Source organism: Brachyhypopomus gauderio, chromosome 20, assembly GCF_052324685.1.
Source record: "Brachyhypopomus gauderio isolate BG-103 chromosome 20, BGAUD_0.2, whole genome shotgun sequence".
NCBI classification, from domain to species: Eukaryota; Metazoa; Chordata; class Actinopteri; order Gymnotiformes; family Hypopomidae; genus Brachyhypopomus; species Brachyhypopomus gauderio.
The window spans coordinates 5,509,057-5,528,520 of NC_135230.1; the positions used below are offsets into that span (position 1 = coordinate 5,509,057).

General features: G+C 41.9%; 3 protein-coding genes and 1 long non-coding RNA gene across 8 annotated transcripts in view; 2 read left to right on the forward strand and 2 right to left on the reverse strand.

Moving 5' to 3' along the window:
* The window catches only part of LOC143484636 (uncharacterized), a 328,223-nt gene that overhangs the window by 280,191 nt on the left and 28,568 nt on the right, over positions 1-19,464 (forward strand). The gene's annotated exons all lie outside the window — the stretch shown is intronic.
* Positions 2,392-3,762, reverse strand: LOC143484580 (chromosome transmission fidelity protein 18 homolog). Its single transcript, XM_076983382.1, has 4 exons — positions 3,584-3,762; positions 3,012-3,104; positions 2,702-2,754; positions 2,392-2,581 (listed from the first exon to the last, which is right to left on the reverse strand). Exons 1-4 carry the CDS (start codon positions 3,758-3,760, stop codon positions 2,392-2,394), a joined length of 513 nt encoding a protein of 170 aa, XP_076839497.1. The 5' UTR covers positions 3,761-3,762.
* On the forward strand, positions 5,784-19,263 carry LOC143484649 (myelin-oligodendrocyte glycoprotein-like). 2 transcript variants are annotated; one of them, XM_076983503.1, is made up of 6 exons: positions 5,784-6,112; positions 10,361-10,420; positions 13,122-13,478; positions 13,793-13,882; positions 14,402-14,567; positions 16,629-19,263. In XM_076983503.1, the coding sequence occupies exons 1-6, from the start codon at positions 6,097-6,099 to the stop codon at positions 16,672-16,674; spliced, it is 735 nt and encodes a 244-aa protein (XP_076839618.1). In that variant the 5' UTR covers positions 5,784-6,096; the 3' UTR covers positions 16,675-19,263. The 2 variants fall into 2 exon arrangements, with proteins under 2 accessions (XP_076839618.1, XP_076839619.1); XM_076983504.1 differs by lacking the exon at positions 5,784-6,112 and adding an exon at positions 10,041-10,125.
* Positions 15,050-16,768, reverse strand: LOC143484656 (uncharacterized). Of its 2 annotated transcripts, XR_013122676.1 has the most exons (4): positions 16,478-16,762; positions 15,981-16,282; positions 15,780-15,905; positions 15,051-15,670 (listed from the first exon to the last, which is right to left on the reverse strand). It is a non-coding gene; the product is annotated as an uncharacterized LOC143484656 (long non-coding RNA). The 2 variants fall into 2 exon arrangements; XR_013122675.1 differs by having other exon boundaries at positions 15,050-15,670; positions 15,780-16,282; positions 16,478-16,768.

Here is a 19,464-nt window from a genome sequence, read left to right on the forward strand (position 1 = left end):
GCTTGTATCACTAGGTCTAAACAACATGATTTCTGTTTTTTTCTCATTCAAACTGAGAAAATTTATCGACATCCATCCTCTGACATCCATAAGGCAGTCAAGGAGAGGCTGGGCCGAATGTGAACCAATACCTTTCAATTGGAAGTAGATTTGGCAGTCGTCCGCATAACAATGAAAAGGAATACCATACTTCCGAAAAATTGTTCCAAGTGGCAGCATATATATGGAGAACAAGAGAGGTCCCAAAACGGAACCCTGCGGAACACCCCAAGGGAGGTCAACTGAGTCTGACTCACAGTCACCAATGCTGACACAAAATCTTCTATCAGAAAGGTATGATTTGAACCACCTGAGCGCTACGCCTGTAACACCCGCACTTTGCTCCAGCCTAGAGATGAGTATCTCATGGTCCACTGTGTCAAAAGCAGCTGTCAAATCTAAAAGCACCAGTACCACACAGTCACCAGAGTCAGTTGCTAGCAAGATGTCGTTAAAAACCCTTAGCAGGGCAGACTCTGTGCTGTGGTGGGTTTTGAAACCAGACTGAAACACCTCCGTAATTGCATGCTCATCAAGGAAGGACTTCAGTTGAGCAAAAACAATCTTTTCCATGATTTTTGACAAAAAAGGAAGTTTAGAGACTGGCCTAAAATTTGATAACACAGCCGAATCTAGGCCCGGTTTCTTCAACAAAGGCTGCACCACAGCATATTTAAAACTACTTGGCACCACACCAAAGGTCAAACTACTATTAATAATTTTAAGGATAAATGAACCAATAGTAGGAAAGGCTTCTTTAACAAGCCAAGCAGGGGCAGCATCCAAAGGGGAGCCGGTTGGCTTTAAACTGGTAACCAGCTGTTCTAAAAAAGATAGTGAAACTGGCTCAAAGTGGTCAAAACTAACAGTACAGGATCTTAGAATAGATGGATCCTGAACAGGTGAAGAAATTGAAGCCCTAGTGCTTATTATCTTATCCAGAAAAAAGTGAAGGAATCTGTCACATGTCTCTCTGGACGTCTCCAGATGGCACGGTTCTTGAGCATTTAATACCGAGCTCAGAGTGTTAAAAAGCACTCGGGGATTTTGAGAGTTTGAAACAATGATATTGGAAAGAAATTTCGACCTAGATGCTTTGACAGTCTTTTGATAAAATTGCAATTTTTCTCTCAGTATCTCCAGATGAACAATTAATCTCTCCTTTTTCCACCTCCGTTCAGCTTTCCTGCACTCCCGTCTGATGTTACGAGTATGTTCATTTAACCAAGGCTCTGATCTGGGCTTTACACGCTTGGTTTTTAATGGAGCTACAGAGTCCAGAACAGTTCGACAAAGTGAGTTAAAATGAATGGTCAGATCCTCTGTACTAGCGGCCATAGAAACGTTTGAGTTTAACTCGTGATTAAAAGCAGCGGAAAAATGAACAGCAGTGGAGGGTTTAAAAACACGGAAGCGCCGTACAGGAGCGCATTTTTTAACAGGTTGACCATGATTAATAAAATCAAATAATACAGGCATATGATCCGAGAACACTGCATCACCAACTTTCACATTCTGAACAGATAAAACAGAGGATAAAACGAGATCCAGTGTGTGCCCACACACCTGTGTGGGACCATTTACAAATTGGGTCAGATTAAAAGAGTCCACCAAGTCTAAAAAATCCTTCACCAGAGGCTTCTCGGGGCAACAAACGTGAATATTAAAGTCCCCGACCATTAAAAGTTGGTCATATTTAGGCATGATCTCAGCCAATAGATCTGAAAAATCACTTATAAAGTTTTTATTATATTTTGGTGGACGATAAACCACCGCACAGAGAAGTGCAGGAGAGTGACCCAACTCAAAGAGGCTCAGTTCAAAACTGGAGTATGAGACTGCTGGTGACAACTGCTTACAGTCAAAGTTTGATTTAAAAACGGACACTAAACCTCCGCCTCGACCCGAGAGCCTCGGAGAATTGAAGAAAGTGTAGTCAGGCGGCAGCAGTTCAGTAAAAGCACTAGACTCACCGGGAGACAGCCAAGTTTCAGTCACAAACAGAAAATCCAGATCGTGAGAGGTAATGAAATCCCTTAAAATAACAGTTTTGTTCGTTAAGGATCTGGCGTTCACCAGACCCATCTTAAAATTATTCAGAACCACAGTTGCAAGCGAAGCGCGCTTCAGGTGCCGTAGGTTCTGGAAGTTCACGCCTCGCTGCCGCCTGCGTATGTAAGAGCGCGGAGTTCGAAAAACTTGATCCAAGCCAACAACCGGTACCAACCAGGATTTGACAGGATCCAAAGTGTGCCACAATGCATGAGAGTGTACAACAGGATCAGTATGCGCTTGAAACGCCCTGGAAGCGGCCATGAGGCCCCTGGTGTGGAGCGCTTGCCCGCTGAATCTTCATGCAAAAGTGGACTCTGTCCTGTGGATTTTATGACTCACATCGTCACTCAGCAGCTCCGTATAACTCAGCCCACAAACGAGAGCAGGAACCCACAAACGAGAGCAGGAACCTTCGTCTGCAGCGTCACCATCCTCCCCCTCTGCATTCTGCATCACCTCATCCTCAAGAAGTTCTGGATCTACACCACTACAAAGCGCAGGGGTTAGATGATGGAGAGAAGCTCTGTCCAGAGTGAACCCTCCTGTTCTATTATTAACCAAGTGTCAGTGTAGGAAGGTTCTGCCCCAACAGGAGACTCTCAGGTACCTGTTCAGGAGTTCTGTTAGCCTCTGGGAGTCCTCCACCAACTGACGATGACGCTGTAGATTAAGAACAGACATTAGGACATGGACTTTATGGTGTGTGTGTGTGTGTGTGTGTGTGTGTGTGTGTGTTTGTGGAGGGGTGCGAGTGTGTGTGTGTGTGTGTGTGTGTGTGTGTGTGTGTGTGTGTGTGTGTGTGTGTATGCGTGTGTGTGTGTGTGTGTGTTTGTGGAGGGGTGCGAGTGTGTGTGTGTGTGTGTGTGTGTGTGTGTGTGTGTGTGTGGAGGGGTGCGAGTGTGTGTGTCCCTTCTTACTCTCTCTGCCACTTGCTCTTTGAGAACCTCAATGGGCACAGCCAGAAGGCCCAGTGCATTCTGGGAATTCCTGAGAAACCTCGGGTCAGGTGCCTGAGATGTAAGAGAGCTCATTTTGCATTTTGATCTACTACATGTGTCAAATTCAGAACATGTACACAAGAAATAAAATAAATCATTAGAAGCATTCATTAGTATTCTTTTGAAACATTAATTTCACTGTGGTTTGTTATAAGAGAATATGTGAGAATTTCAAATTTCCTTGTAGGATGCACGTTTTGCAAATTAAAAGAAACAAACCTTGTCAGTAGGTGTACATGTATAATTTACAGCAGAATGAAGTATTGTTTTGATAACAAACCTTGTCAGTAGGTCTACATGTATAATTTACAGCAGAATGAAGTATTGTTTTGATAACAAACCTTGTCAGTAGGTCTATATGTATAATTTACAGCAGAATGAAGTATTGTTTTGATAACAAACCTTGTCAGTAGGTCTACATGTATAATTTACAGCAGAATGAAGTATTGTTTTGATAATGTTTTGTATAGACTGTCCATGTGTATAAGCACCTTGTAGTCATCCTCCTTCTTGCTGAGGTAAACTCGGTTTCCCAAGGAGTCTGTGACCGTGATGTAATCTCCTGTTGCTGGGGGACGTTTTCGTGCGTGACACGCTGCCATGGTAACCCTCTTTGGTGATTCCTGTAGTGTTACCAGGCCACTGATGTCCAAAACACTGGCTGCCATGGCAATCGGTGGCCTATCAGACTCAATGCAAACCTGCAAAGAGATAAGACAGGAAACCATGATGAACCATTACCAGACATGTGAACAAGTCACTAAGTTGCAAGTAACAAGTAAGTCTCACGTCTTCACAATCAAGTCTCGAGTCAAGTCCCAAGTCTTAAACTTCAAGTCCTAGTCAAGTCACCAGATGTAATTTCAGTATTTAACATAATCGATGTAGTTGATTAGTAGTATATTAAGGTAGTCAGACTAACTAACGTTAGGCGTTTGAGTGATTCGGTGCGCTTGGGTGAGATGTCGTCGCAATTGTCGTCACCTACCTCCCACCCCCCTCGCCTCAATGACTTTCGGTCGTCCGTCTACACCCCCCCCCCCCCCCCCCCCCCCCGGTCTCATGTGGACCCTTGTAAAAGTAAATTTCCGACCCCTGAGTTACCCCAGCTAGTTAGCTAACCGTTATAGCATTATGTGAAATATACATAACAGACTTACTTTTGTTTGTGCAGCCTCAAATGTCGAACAAAGTTTGAAGTGGTTGCATCTCCATCTCTTATCCTGACTCCACATGTCTTGTATGAGTGTGTGGACTGTTAGTGTGTGTATGAGTGTGTGGACTGTTAGTGTGTGTAAGAGTGTGTGGACTGTTAATATGTGTAAGACTGTGGACTGTTAGTGTGTGTAAGAGCTACTCAGGGGATTAGTGAGGGGGACACTGTAGACCAGTAGAAGTTTCCATGATGAGACCTTCTACCAGTCAAGACCAGTGGGACAAAGCTACACATCTTAATGCAGCTCACACACTTCCTGCTTCTGTGTGACCTCATCTGTCCTGATTCACTAGAATGTGTTTGAACTTCCTGGAGACCAAAGCAGCTAAACTGGTTGTGGGTAAAAAGTCAATGAGACTGAAACCAAACTTTCAATATGATGCTAAACTGAATACAAAGAATGTGGAAACTTCAGTGCCAACATCAACACACACACACACACACACATACACACACACACACACACATCTTTAGTCCCCACTGCCCCCTCTCTATTTATTCAGAGGGATGTGTGTAGTGTCATCATGTGAATGAATTAATGTTCAATTTATATAGCACACCCAAGGTCACTTTACAAGCACACACACACACACACACCTGTTTTCATTGAACACTAAGAGCGACATCGTCGTACACTCAAGGAGTATTTGTCGCGGACTGCTAATTTACCTAACCTCCATGTCTTTGGACTGTGAGAGGAAACCGGAGACCCTGGAGGAAACCCATGCAGACACAGGGAGAACATGGAAACTCCTCTCAGATAGGGACTTGAACCCAAGACCCCAGTGCTGAGAGGCAAACATGCTAACCACCAAGCCACCATGTTGTGGGAGGGAGGGACACTCATGATGTCCTCAGCTGTCTTCACTGTCCACTGCAGGGTTTTGTGGTCTGAGACAATGCAGCTTCCACACTGGACAGTGATACAGATGATCAGGACACTCTCAGTGACTCCTCTGTAGAGCAAGGTGAGGATGGGGGAGGGGCCTGTTCACCTCACTCACAGGAAGTGGAGACACTGCTGTGATTTTATTGGCTAGAGACATGGAGAGGGAGGAACATTTTAAGGACTCCAAAGACATTTAATTTTGTTTTAATGATTCTCATGAACTTTATATTTACACTCAAACATTATTACATTTATGGCATTTGGCAGACGCCCTTATCCAGAGCGACTTACATTTTTATCTCATTTTTTATACAAGTGAGCAATTGAGGGTTATTGGCCTTGCTCAGGGGCACCTCAGTCATGGCATCAGGCCTGGGGGTCAAACCCACAACCCTCCGGTCACAAGACCAGTTCCCTAACCACCAGGCCATGACTGCCCACCTGAATTTTTTATTAAAATTTAATTTTTTTATTAAAAATTCTGATACTTCTTTTAGTATTCATTTTGGTACACACATGAACACACACTTGCAGAAATGATTTGACTTCAGATATACTGTACTTGATCTGATATGTGATTGAAATGTGCTCTGACTGGTTTGTCTCTTTCCAAAGAAAATGAAAGTGCAGAATGATTATAACTCAGTTTAGAGAGAGTAGAGAGAGAAGAGTAGTGTAGAGTGGATAGTGTGTAGAATGTGTGTGTGTGTACAGGTGTGTGTAATAGTGTAACAAAAATATTAGACTATGAGAAGCTGCAGTATTGACATGGAGAATATGTCAGTGTGTTTTGGTGTGAAGCTGCAGTACTGACATGGAGATGATGTGAGGTTGTGTTGGTGTGAAGAAATGCTGCTGTAGTCCTGTATGATGAACTTTTCTACCTGGAGACTCTCAGAATGATCTCAGGAAAAGGTAACACTGCTCTCAGCTTTATGGGGGATATTATTACTGCTGTACATGACTGTGGATTTGACTTTGTTGTTCTGGGTTTGATTCTCGGTTTGGTGGAGTTTGCATGTTCTCCCTGTGCCTGCGTGGGTTTTCTCTGGATACTCCAGTTTCCTCCCACAGGCCAAAGACATGCGTGTTAGGTTGGTCACACTTAATTGTCTGTAGGTGGTAGTGTGTCTGTGCGTTGGCCATGTAGTGGATGGGCGACCTGCCCACGGTGTACCCGGCCTTCACCCAATGATGCCCCACTAGTGGGATTAAGTGGGATGGTTACTGCATCACCTACGCATGCTCCTTCTCAGTTGTTAGTCTGTACTGGTATTGATTCTGTGGTTGTTGGGGTTTATTGGTTCTGGGGTTGTCTGTCTGTACTGGTTTACCTCTTGTGGTTACTGGACTCCGGTCTATCTCCACAGTCTTCACCTTGTGAAGTGACAGGTAGCAGAGAGGCCCTTTATCTAAAATCAGGAAGGAATCCTCACTGTGAGCTATGACCAGCCAGTCAAAGCACTTCATGACAGATGGGGTCAGTACTACAGTGGTATAATGACTCATCGATTCATGTGACTCAGGACTGGTTTGGTAGTACAATGAAATATTCCGTACTGAACTATGTAGGGACAGCAGGCTGTGGCAGGGAAGATGTGTGTGGAGACATCAGCTAGCTGGTGGCCTCTGTCCTTCAGCCTGTGACCGAGAGTGCTGTGAAGGTCAGCAGATCTGTGGAGGTTCACCCCCAGCAGGGTCCTCCATCAGCTGCAGTCACACACAGCACCTGCTCACCAGCTGGAAGTTTGATCCTCATTTTGCTTCAAAATTGGATTCCTTAAAACAGACACTGAAGGTGTTTGGAGCCATTGGAAGTTCAGCATCATTAATACAGATGAGATGATCATTCCTCTAGTATTTGGTGGCAGTTTGAATGTTCTTCCATATATGTTGTGTGTCTCTGTGAAACCTTGAATGCTTCTTGTTTTCCTGATAGTGGTGATGAGTCTGTTCTTGTTTTCCTGATAGTGGTGGTGAGTCTGGTCTTGTTTTCCTGATAGTGGTGGTGAGTCTGGTCTTGTTTTCCTGATAGTGGTGATGAGTCTGTTCTTGTTTTCCTGATAGTGGTGGTGAGTCTGGTCTTGTTTTCCTGATAGTGGTGGTGAGTCTGGTCTTGTTTTCCTGATAGTGGTGATGAGTCTGGTCTTGTTTTCCTGATATTGGTGGTGAGTCTGGTCTTGTTTTCCTGATAGTGGTGATGAGTCTGGTCTTGTTTTCCTGATAGTGGTGGTGAGTCTGGTCTTGTTTTCCTGATAGTGGTGATGAGTCTGGTCTTGTTTTCCTGATAGTGGTGGTCAGTCTGTACTTGGCTGTCCTGGGTGCTGTTCTGTTCTGTTCTGCCTTCTGAAGGCAACATCATGAACAGAGAAGTGACTGAAGTATTTAGCATTCAGATTATGTAAATTCCTCCAGATCTGTGTGATCCTATAAGAAGTAACTTCCTCGTACATGATCAGTGAGTTTGAACCAGTCCTGCAGAGCTGAAAGCACTCACAGTCATAATACGATGGTTTCTCTCCTATTTCAGCTGTGATTGGTGTGTGTGAACAAGTAGAACAGAAATGGTCAGCCAGAGTGTGTGTGTGTGTGTGTGTGTGTGTGTGTGTGTGTGTGTGTGTGTGTGTGTGAGTGTGTGTGTGAGTGTGTGTGTTTGTGTGTGTGTGTGTGTGTGTGTGTGTGTGTGTGTGTGTGTGTGTGTGTGTGTGTATCAGAGTCAGACAATGAATACACAGACTGCCTTTAAAAGCAAGCATGTGTAAAAACTAGTGTGTCATTCGTGAACGATTTGTTCGAATGAACGAATCATTTGAGTGAACGTACTGAATCGAATCGCTTCCTCAGTTGATTCGTTCCTTTCTCAGTTCAGTAGTTGAGCTCAGCAGTGACTGTGCAGGCCTGCGAATCTGGAGGTGGAGACTCTCATTGCAAGGGAACTGCGCTTGCTCAGTGATTCGTTCACTGTACTGAGGGCTCTCGTTCATTCTCTGATTCGTTCATGAACTGAGGGCTCTCGTTTACTATATGATGTATTCATGAACTGAGGGCTCTTGTTCATTCTCTGATTCGTTCACTGAATTGAGAGCTCTCGTTCACTCTGATTCGTTCACTGAATGTACTGTCACTGTGATTCACATTCGCGCTGCGCTGCCACTCACTCACATTGTCTTTTTGATTGCACATTTGATTGCACAAGTTATTTTTGCACTCAAAGTTGTAGGTTAGTTCAAACTTATTTTTTGTATTATGTTACAGTGATCCCGCACCACTTCGCGTTTCAGCTTTTGTGAATTCACTCTTTCACAGGTTTTTATAAGATATTAATGGGGGGAAATAATTCGTGGGTCATCACTTTATTACCGGTTGTCTGCAGAATTTGATTAGTGGAAAAAATATATATATTATGATTTTTTACATGACAAAATCTCAAAATGTATAAAAATATAAAAGTAATAATTCTAACAATAAAGGAATGTTAGAAATAATAAAATAGTACAAATTACAGTAAATAGCAGACGTGTGGACTCGAGTCACATGACTTGGACTCGAGTCCGACTCGAGTCACTAAACTGATGACTTGTGACTTGACTCGACAACATCACTGAAGACTTGCGACTTGACTTGGACTTTACCTTTACTGACTTGGACTTGGAATCGGACTTGAGCTTTAAGACTTGAAAAGACTTGAAATCCTTATTTTAACATAATAAATAAGTAATATAGAATCAAATAACTGGATCATTTTGTATTAAATGGTGCTGTAAAATGTGAACCGCTCAGCTCAGTTTATCCGTAACTGAGAGGGGGAGGGGGGCAGCAGTGTTGAATTTGTTCGGATAAGCAACATGCTCCCAAAAATTATCCTGTTCAATCACAAAGATTATGCTGTTGTGAATAAAAGAACTGTGACATGCAAGAGATTTGGAGTCGGGATAAGAGATGGAGATGCAACCACTTCAAACTTTGTTCGACATTTGAGGCTGCACAAACAAAATCAAGTCTCTGCTATGTATATTTAACATAATGCTATAACGGTTAGCTAGCTAGTTGGGATATGATAACTCAGGGGTCGAAAATTAACTTTTACAAAGGTCCACATGAGCAACTTGACTTGTGTCAGCGGTCCGCACCAACGATAATTCGAAAGCGGATACCGGGGGACGGGTGGCCGGACAGACGCGAGAGGCGGGGGGTGGGGGGGCTAGGTGACGACGACGACGATTGCGACATCTCACTCAAGCGAACCGAAACGCATCAAACGCCTAACGTTAGTTAGTCTGACTAACTTAATATACTACTAATCAACTGCATCAATTGTGTTAATTATTGAAATTACATCTGGTGACTTGACTAGGACTTGAAGTTTAAGACTTGCGACTTGACTCAAAACTTGATTGTATTGACTTGGGACTTGACTCGAGACTTGATTGTGAAGACTTGAGACTTACTTGTTACTTGCAACTTAGTGACTTGTTCACATGTCTGGTAAATAGTGCATATTTACTCTCGGAAACGAGAACCAGCATCACTTGAGACGCTACTCGCCTACATGAGATTATAAACAACATGACTGGTTGCTCGCTGGACAAGCACACATGCACAGAACAGTGTGGGAATGGTTATTAATGGAATGGGAAAGGTTTATGTAACGTAAAGGTGTGGGGAGGGTTTATACAGCCTTAAGATAGGTTATAAATACTTAAATATACCGTTTTTACTTCGGGTGGTTCTGGAATCTCCAGAATGCTATAAACGAGGGATTACTGTATTTGTAATGTAATTTATATTTCCTATAATAAACCCAACATTTAATTGCATATTTTTATTTCTCTCCTGGTCCCTGAGACTGTGAACTAAACTGAAACATGAACCGTTCAGCCGTGTATCAGTTAGATGGGTCGGAGTCCTGCCAAGCACTGAACAATTCGGTGAACAAATATTTTGAACAAATCTTTTTAGTGAACTGATTCTAATGTTTCAGTTTATTTAAAGGAAGTATGTGTTTTAGGTATTTAAACTGTTCTAGGTTTTAAGTATTGATGGATTACAGTTGTTAGGTTTTAAGTATTTAAATGGTTCTAGGTTTTAAGGTTTACAGTACTTGGGTTTTAAGTATTGAAGGATTTCAGTACTTGGGTTTTAAGTATTTAAACTGTGTTTCAGGGATGAAGCTGGTGTGTGTGTCATTCCTGCTGTCCTGTTTACTTATGGTGTCCACATCAGGTACGTGTCCTGTACAAGCTGTGTGTGTGTATGTGTGGTGTGTGTTGTATGTGTGTGTGTATATGTGGTGTGTGTTTGTGTATGTGTGGTGTGTGTTGTGTGTGTGTGTGTATGTGTGGTGTGTGTTGTATACGTGCCTGGGGTCAGAGAGAAATTATTATGTGTGTCTAAAGCTTTGCTTAAGGTACATTATAAATGGAACTGTTAAACATGGCTTTAAAATAAAACTACTAAATGACTCAATGACTGTTAACTGGATTTAAATTTGTGTTTGAACAGTCTTGTGCTCCCCTGTCTAAGAATATTGTCTATTCTCAATCTGCCTGCTCATACAGTATATTTATGGCTTCTGTTGTTATAAACAACTCTAAGACTGAGATATATATATATATATATATATATATATATATATATATATATATATATATATATATATATATATATATATATATATATATATCAATCCTTCTGTGACGTTCGGGGGTCGGCGAAAGACGAGACACAGAATCCTCCTTATGACAAACGTCACCTTTTATTTCAACAAACATATAGTGCGTAAAGCGCACGGAGAACGAGTAACACTCACACTGAAATGTGTAGACTCTAGAGCACTGGACACTGCGCGAGCGCACATTAAATAGACAAACCACATTAGCCCCACGTGATTACGAGACGAGTCACAGGTGAGACGAATTATCACAAGACATAACCATAACCACGTACTTCCACAGACGCAGACGATGCACGTGGACAACGTAAACACACGCCCAATCGGGAGGGGCCGGGGTCCTCAACGTGACACCCTCAAAATGTTTAAAGGCTCTGTGTACAGCTGGGGTTCAGTTTGATTCTCACTAAGATACCAGCCAATCAGACGTTTGCTCATAGGAAATTCACATGCTTAGTAAACAACTCTGAGGGCACTTGGGTGTCTATTCTGACCAATAAAAGAAACAGATGAGTAGGAGACATTGTATATAGTGGAGAACATATTACAGCAGAGTACCTCATTAGACCAGTGTGACTAACACAGAGCACTTCATCAGACCAGTGTGACTAACACAGAGTACCTCGTTAGACCAGTGTGACTAACACAGAGTACCTCATTACACCAGTGTGACTAACACAGAGTACCTCATTACACCAGTGTGACTAACACAGAGTACCTCATTATACCAGTGTGACTAACACAGAGTACCTCATTACACCAGTGTGACTAACACAGAGTACCTCATTAGACCAGTGTGACTAACACAGAGTACCTCATTACACCAGTGTGACTAACACAGAGTACCTCATTAGACCAGTGTGACTAACACAGAGTACTTCATTACACCAGTGTGACTAACACAGAGTACCTCATTTGAACAGTGTGACAAACACGGAGTACCTCATTACACCAGTGGGACTAACACAGAGCACTTCATCAGACCAGTGTGACTAACACAGAGTACCTCGTTAGACCAGTGTGACTAACACAGAGTACCTCATTATACCAGTGTGACTAACACAGAGTACCTCATTACACCAGTGTGACTAACACAGAGTACCTCATTATACCAGTGTGACTAACACAGAGTACCTCATTACACCAGTGTGACTAACACAGAGTACCTCATTAGACCAGTGTGACTAACACAGAGTACCTCATTACACCAGTGTGACTAACACAGAGTACCTCATTAGACCAGTGTGACTAACACAGAGTACTTCATTACACCAGTGTGACTAACACAGAGTACCTCATTTGAACAGTGTGACAAACACGGAGTACCTCATTACACCAGTGGGACTAACACAGAGCACTTCATCAGACCAGTGTGACTAACACAGAGTACCTCGTTAGACCAGTGTGACTAACACAGAGTACCTCATTATACCAGTGTGACTAACACAGAGTACCTCATTACACCAGTGTGACTAACACAGAGTACCTCATTACACCAGTGTGACTAACACAGAGTACCTCATTATACCAGTGTGACTAACACAGAGTACCTCATTAGACCAGTGTGACCAACACAGAGTACCTCATTACACCAGTGTGACTAACACAGAGTACCTCATTACACCAGTGTGACTAACACAGAGTACATCATTATACCAGTGTGACTAACACAGAGTACCTCATTACACCAGTGTGACTAACACAGGATACCTCATTATACCAGTGTGACTAACACAGGGTACCTCATTAGACCAGTGTGACTAACACAGAGTACCTCATTATACCAGTGTAACTAAAACAGAGTACCTCATTACACCAGTGTGACTAACACAGAGTACCTCATTACACCAGTGTGACTAACACAGGATACCTCATTATACCAGTGTGACTAACACAGGGTACCTCATTAGACCAGTGTGACTAACACAGAGTACCTCATTATACCAGTGTAACTAAAACAGAGTACCTCATTACACCAGTGTGACTAACACAGAGTACCTCATTACACCAGTGTGACTAACAGAGTACCTCATTATACCAGTGTAACTAACACAGAGTACCTCATTATACCAGTGTAACTAACACAGAGTACCTCATTACACCAGTGTAACTAACACAGAGTACCTCATTATACCAGTGTAACTAACAACCACCAGTTCTATTATGCAGTAGGAAGAGTGATGATACTGATATAGTAGAATATGTCAATACTGAAATGTGTTATAGACATTTTATGTTTGGTTTTCATTGCAGAGGACGTTAAGGTAGTTGGTCCAGATGCTACTCTTTTTGTTGATGCTGGTGAAGACCTGGTTCTGCCCTGTTCTCTACAACCCAACATCAGTGCTGTGAACATGAGAGTGGAGTGGATCAGACCAGATCTGACAGAAATGGATAGATTTGTTCATCTGTATATAAACTATAGAGACTGGACTAATGGGCAGATAGAGTCCTACAGAGGGAGGACAGGACTGTTTAAAGAAGAGCTACAGAAAGGCAACACCTCACTGAAACTCTCAGCAGTCCAACCATCTGACCAAGGAGTTTATAAGTGTCTTATTCGGTCCTCTGATTGGTATGATGATGCTACTCTTTATGTGGCTGTAAAAGGTAAGAGCCATTTACAGGTTTAAACACTTATTTTACCTGTCACACTCATTATTTTCATATTGTTTTTGCTAACAAATCATTATTTTATTTTTTGGACCTCCAATTGTTTAAAGCTGGGAACTAAGCATAACGTACAAGGAATCAGTTATATTTTATTTCAAATTCAGATATTTTGGTTCTGGAGTTGACAAATGGCAATTACCGTTTGTGAAACTCCATTTGCCATATTTAATAATGCACAATTATATATAATATATATAAATATCAAATAGTTACAATATAACTCACTCTTGGCATGTTTAATCTCATTTCAGATGAGGGGGTTCATACTTGGAAGATTGCAGTCATCTGCATTTCAGTTTTTGTTTTGGGATTAATTGCATTTGCTGTTTATATCTTGAAAGGTAAGTTTCAATTGATGCTTTTTATGACTAATATCCTGAATATTTCATATATATTAACCTGTTTATGTACAGTAAGTGTCATGTAATGTCATTGTTATGGAACAGTACAGCTAGGACATTCACAGTGAGTGTGAGGAGGGAGGAGGCAGACAGATCAGTTAATGATTAACTAAACTGTCAAATAATTCAAACTGAAACATTGAACAACACTATCACATTCAAACAATTACTGAGTGAAATACTTGTTAGATATATTATTATTGTTCCTTTTTTCCTTTCTTTCTTATTCTTGTACATTATTCTAATATTCAGTGCCAATTAATAAATGTCAAACACCAAACGTCTTGGCTGATGAATTTGGTGTATGTAATTTTCACCAAACAGATTTCAGGCATATTATTGAGTAACTACAGTGAAAATTTCACCAGCTGCACTGATAGTATGAAAAGCAGCTGTAAGAGGAATGTGAGTCAGACTATTAATATCCTTTTGAATTTGAGATGTTTCTTCTATTTCAAGTTACATTCTCAGAGAAGCAGCTTTCTCCTGCACAGTGTTCAGCTGTATCCTACCTGTATCGCAACTCACAGTATGTGAGGAATGAGTGGAACCAAGAAAAATACAACACATCAGAGGAGGGTTATAGGAGACTCATCCCCGCTGTCACCAACTGTAGAAAAGCTCGGTGAGTGATCCATAACACTGTTAGAAATGAACATTTCAATATTGATGAATTAAAGTAAAGTATGGTGGACCACATATTACAGATACTCCCACAATGGAAAGATTAGTGAATTATTATTGATTAATTATTGAATATTCTAGATCAGGGGTGTCGAACTCATTTTGGTCTGGGGGCCACATACAACTTAATCTGATCTCAAGGGGGCCGGACCAGTAAACTCATTCCAAAATTACATGGAACTAACAATAAATCCACTTTTTTATTTGTATTAGTGCAAAGAAGTAAATTATAAAAATATTGATATGAAATGAATTGTCCTTTTACTAAATATATTATGAATAACTTTTTACTTTTTAAGAAAAGTATGTGCAATTTCAACAACACTTTTACTCAGTTAACACTAGGAACCCGACGGCCGCGAAAATTTTCGCAAGGCTTAGTAAGGTCCATGTAGCCCACTCCCCTGCTGTGAAGAGATTAACGCCCATTGTCTTGGTAATGCGGTGGAAGCGTCTCACCCCCAGCTCATACGCCTGCCAAAGCACAAGCGGCTCACCTCCAAGCTCATACAAAGCACCAAACGTGATACTTCACGAAAAACTTGGTTACAAACAAGCAGACTGTATATGTTACCGATCCTACAACAAACAGCGGAAATTTTGTAGACTCGTGTTTCAAAAGATACAATTCAAGCGCACGTAGAGACGACAGTTTCTCAAATGAGTCCCGTCAAACAATAAAAACAAATAAAATTGTTTGAACCTCTTTGTATATTGTTTGAAGCTCTTTGTATATTTACTACACTATATAATATTTGTTACACTTTCTGTTTCCGCGTTTGAATTCGCGTTTGAAAAGCTAAGAAATTACATGGCGCAATTATATATATGGCTGATAAATGTTGTGATCTAAACAGCAGACTGGAAAAGGAGAGGAAAAGACAGGAAGAACAAATTCATGTGCTGTAAAACAACTTTATTTTGATCAAACATGGATGTCTATTCCGGGTTTCTTGAAGTGGAATGTCAAGAAAGTTGAGGGTGTCTTGAAGTTGAGGGTGTACTCGCCAGATGCACTTGCCGCATGCAACACACGCGTTGATGCTGTGGAGAACAATTCAAGGTACACCTTACATTTTGAATAAAATCTTTCAGAAGACAAAAATACGTAACATATGTGGTGTTACGTATGTAGGCCTACTTATCAACGTACCTTCATGTAGTTGTAGCCAACAGTTGCTACACAGCCAGGGTGTACTCGCCGCATGCAACGGGCCACCAGCGTGTTCCTGCGCGAACTGTGTATGCACGCACCTTCATGATGTCTGTCAACGGCGCACTGCAAAGAACAAAGTACATGTTATATTTTGAACGAATTTATTCATGTGTACCAGCCAGGGACCCTCTTTCTTACATTTGCGGCAGGTTCATCGTTCATCGCTGCCAAGGTCAACGGGCCACCGGCGTGTTCCTGCGCGCACTGTGTATGCACGCACAGAAGTACGTTATATTTAGAACGAATTCATTCATGTATAAATTGATTCTGTGAAAATATCACAGGCATGGGTCATAACAGAACGGGAATCCAATTCCAGCAACCATGAGAAAAATAACCAGCAACCACGACGAGAAATAAACAGAGGACTAACACGGAAACAGACATGAAATGGCAGGAGATGCGGGGCAGACCGTGACACCGGGTTTCATGATGTGCGACTGTGGAACAGAAAGAGAAGAGATTTTTGGTTATGTTCAAATAATAGTGTGTGTGTATATATATGTGTGTGTGATTGGTTGTCTGTAACGTAGCTGTGTTAACAATTGTAAAGCGCCTTGGGTATTTAGATAAGGCGCTATATAAATTGAAACATTAATTCATTCATATATATATAAATATACTTATCGACGTACCTTCATGTAGTTTTAGGTACACAGTTGCCACACAGCCAGGGACACTCTGCCCTACACTTGCGACAGGTGTACTTGCCGCATGCAGCGCACGGGGTTATGCTGTGGTTCCGGTTGCAGTTTGTCTGCACCTGACACGTAGTCTTCTTTCCAGGAGCAGGCGAAGGACGTGGCGTTCTCTTCAACTCCTTTTCCTGTAGGAAACGAAGACGGAGTTCCTCAGCAAGAGTACACATAAAAACTCTCCTACTCTCTGTGGACCCCCTACATGCCGTGTACAAAACATGTGCGTTCATCGCTGCCAGGTCAAGTATGTTATAAAACACTGCAACGGGCCACCGGCGTGTTCCTGCGCGCACTGTGTATGCACGCGCCTTCTGGTCCATGATGTCAACGGCGCACTGCAAAGAACAAATACAAAGAAGTACATGTTATATTTTGAATAAATTCATTCATGTATGATAAATTGATTTATCAATGCCAACACATGCATACCTTTGTCCGGTTGTAGTCCGTCACAGTGTTTGGCTTCTTTTTGCGGTCGTCTGCAATCTCCACGTGCGTGTAGTGGAAACAGCTAAACGCAATTTCACTGTGACACCCAAAATGGAATCCTTTCCCACTGAACTGAGAGACTGACTCACCCAGATTTCTTTGATGGTATGTAAAGATAAACACTGATTCTTTACAACAGCAACAGGCCCCAAAGGACCCACATCCATAGTGGTGTTTACCTCCCAAAAGCCTACAATGCTGACCTTATGATCTCCTGAGCTTGGGAGAGAGGCCATCTAAGAGAGGCTGGTCAAAACCAACCTTCGTCGGAGGATACTGGGACCACAGTCAGGAAGGACCATAAAACTCTAAATTCCAACCTTATCTGATTGCCCACAGTTTAAACCCACTCTATGTCCTGTGTTATAATCCAGAGCTGAAGATACAAATATTGCAGAGATCTCTGTAACTCCAAATCTGAACTGTACACAGAATTGGGATTCAGCCTACAGGAACCAGCTCGGCGAATGCAGTCTAGAGACACCGAACTTGACTACCTTCCATACAAGGAAAGATTAATTATTCTTGAAACCAGTATTCAGCTTTCCAGCCTTTAAGGACAAAGGACCACAGGACCATGTGCCTAAATGTGAACACTGTGCCATGTGGTTGATATGAAGACACAACTTATGATCTTTCATGTATTCAGTATTAAGTGATCTTATTAGAATACGTGTTACTGTATAAACACACCACATACCCATATCTATGTATTAGTTTGTATGTTACTCATTGAATGTGATCACTCTCATGTGTGCGTATGTGACCTCACATTTATTCCTGTCTGTGCATTATGTGTCATTTATTGTCCAAAAGTGGAAATTAAGAATGGCTCAATGTGTAGACTAATAGAATCAAATAATTCTTGTTTAGGCAGAGTATGTAAGACAATTTATTTAGGATTAGTTTACTTTGTCTTCGAATTGTGTTAATCTGTCTTCTTTGGTTAAGTCATTAACTAGACTTAGAAAGACGGGCACTCCTCGCTCTCCCCCTCTCTCTCTCTCTCTCTCTTTCTCTCCCCTGTCTGGGCAGAGGTCATGAATATTCATTAATAAAGGCCAATGGTCAATGGCCTGATGAACATGAAAGCGCCTTACAATTACGCCCCTAAAACTTGTTTTAAAAGCCCTAGCTCGAAGCGAAACAATGAGCTTGGCAGCCTGGTAATTTGGGAAGACTTGGAGAACTTCGCCAGAGTCGCCGAGACTCAAAGACTCGAACACGCCAAACCATCGCGACTGTTCGCTGGACTCACGCCGAACACCGCCGTGTCCAGAAGAGCGATGCCAAGAAACCGCAACTAACGCTCTCACCGAGTCCAACAGAAGATTCTTCTTTATTTTCTTTATTCTACGTTTCGTCGTCAAAAGTACTTTTATTTCGTCTAGTCGTTCAAGTCAAGCTCATCTTCTTTCTCAGTCAAGTCATCTGCACAAGTTTGTCTGCGCCCTCAAGCTTCGACTGTGACGTCACCGCTAAGCCTCCGCGACCCGAGCCGTCTCACGTGACCTGCTCCGCAGACCTTAGCCGCCTCAAGAAACGAACCGTGAACGCGCACCGGTTGGTCCGCGTAACCACGTCTCTCCTTCGAAGTAAGACGCTCAGTTCATATGCTGTTTTGGGGTTGCCAGCTGCTATTTCTCCCGGAGTCCAAAATAGTAAATACTGTTACCATTAACCTGCCCAAACTTCCTCTTTCTTCTTTTCTATTCTCTCTCTAAAGACCTCGTGTCCGTCCCTGGGTCCTACGCTAGTTAGGCAAGCCTTAGGATAGTTAAATAAATAAATCTCATGATCCGACAGTTGTTTATCACTCGCTATTGTTGTTTAATTTTATATTCTTTGTTGTTCACTATTATATCCCTGGTTTAAATTAGTAGATTCACATATAGGTTTAGTTTCAATTTGAGCCAAATCATTCATATGCTTTGTATCAATTGTAATATTAACCATTTAATAAATGTGGACATTTATTCATCTGGTCACGGTGGTAAATGCATATTTTGGTCGATGGTATTAGGTCACTGCGCGGAACCAGAACTTAACCCTTTAGTAATGAGACTGATCAAACCATATTCCACCTAACTCCGTTATCACAATACTGGTTCCTGAGCAATCAGGATGGTGCCCCGTTCATAATCCATAAACTAACATATGTATCCGCTACATATATTGGTGCTGCCCGTGTGAGGGTTCCGTTGTCATATCTAGCTATTGGTCAGAAATGTACTGCTACCGTTATTAATTATTCCCATAATCCCGTGTCTTTACTGGTTGAATGTGAGCAAATGACTTGTGTTTTATGTTAAATGTTTCACGTCGTGTTTGTCAGTGAAGCGTTCTTTAAGATCAGCTGTAGCGCACTTGCCCTAGTGCAATTCTGTAGGAAATTTGAAATTTTCTGTAGGAAAAGAGGTAGAAAATTGAAGTTG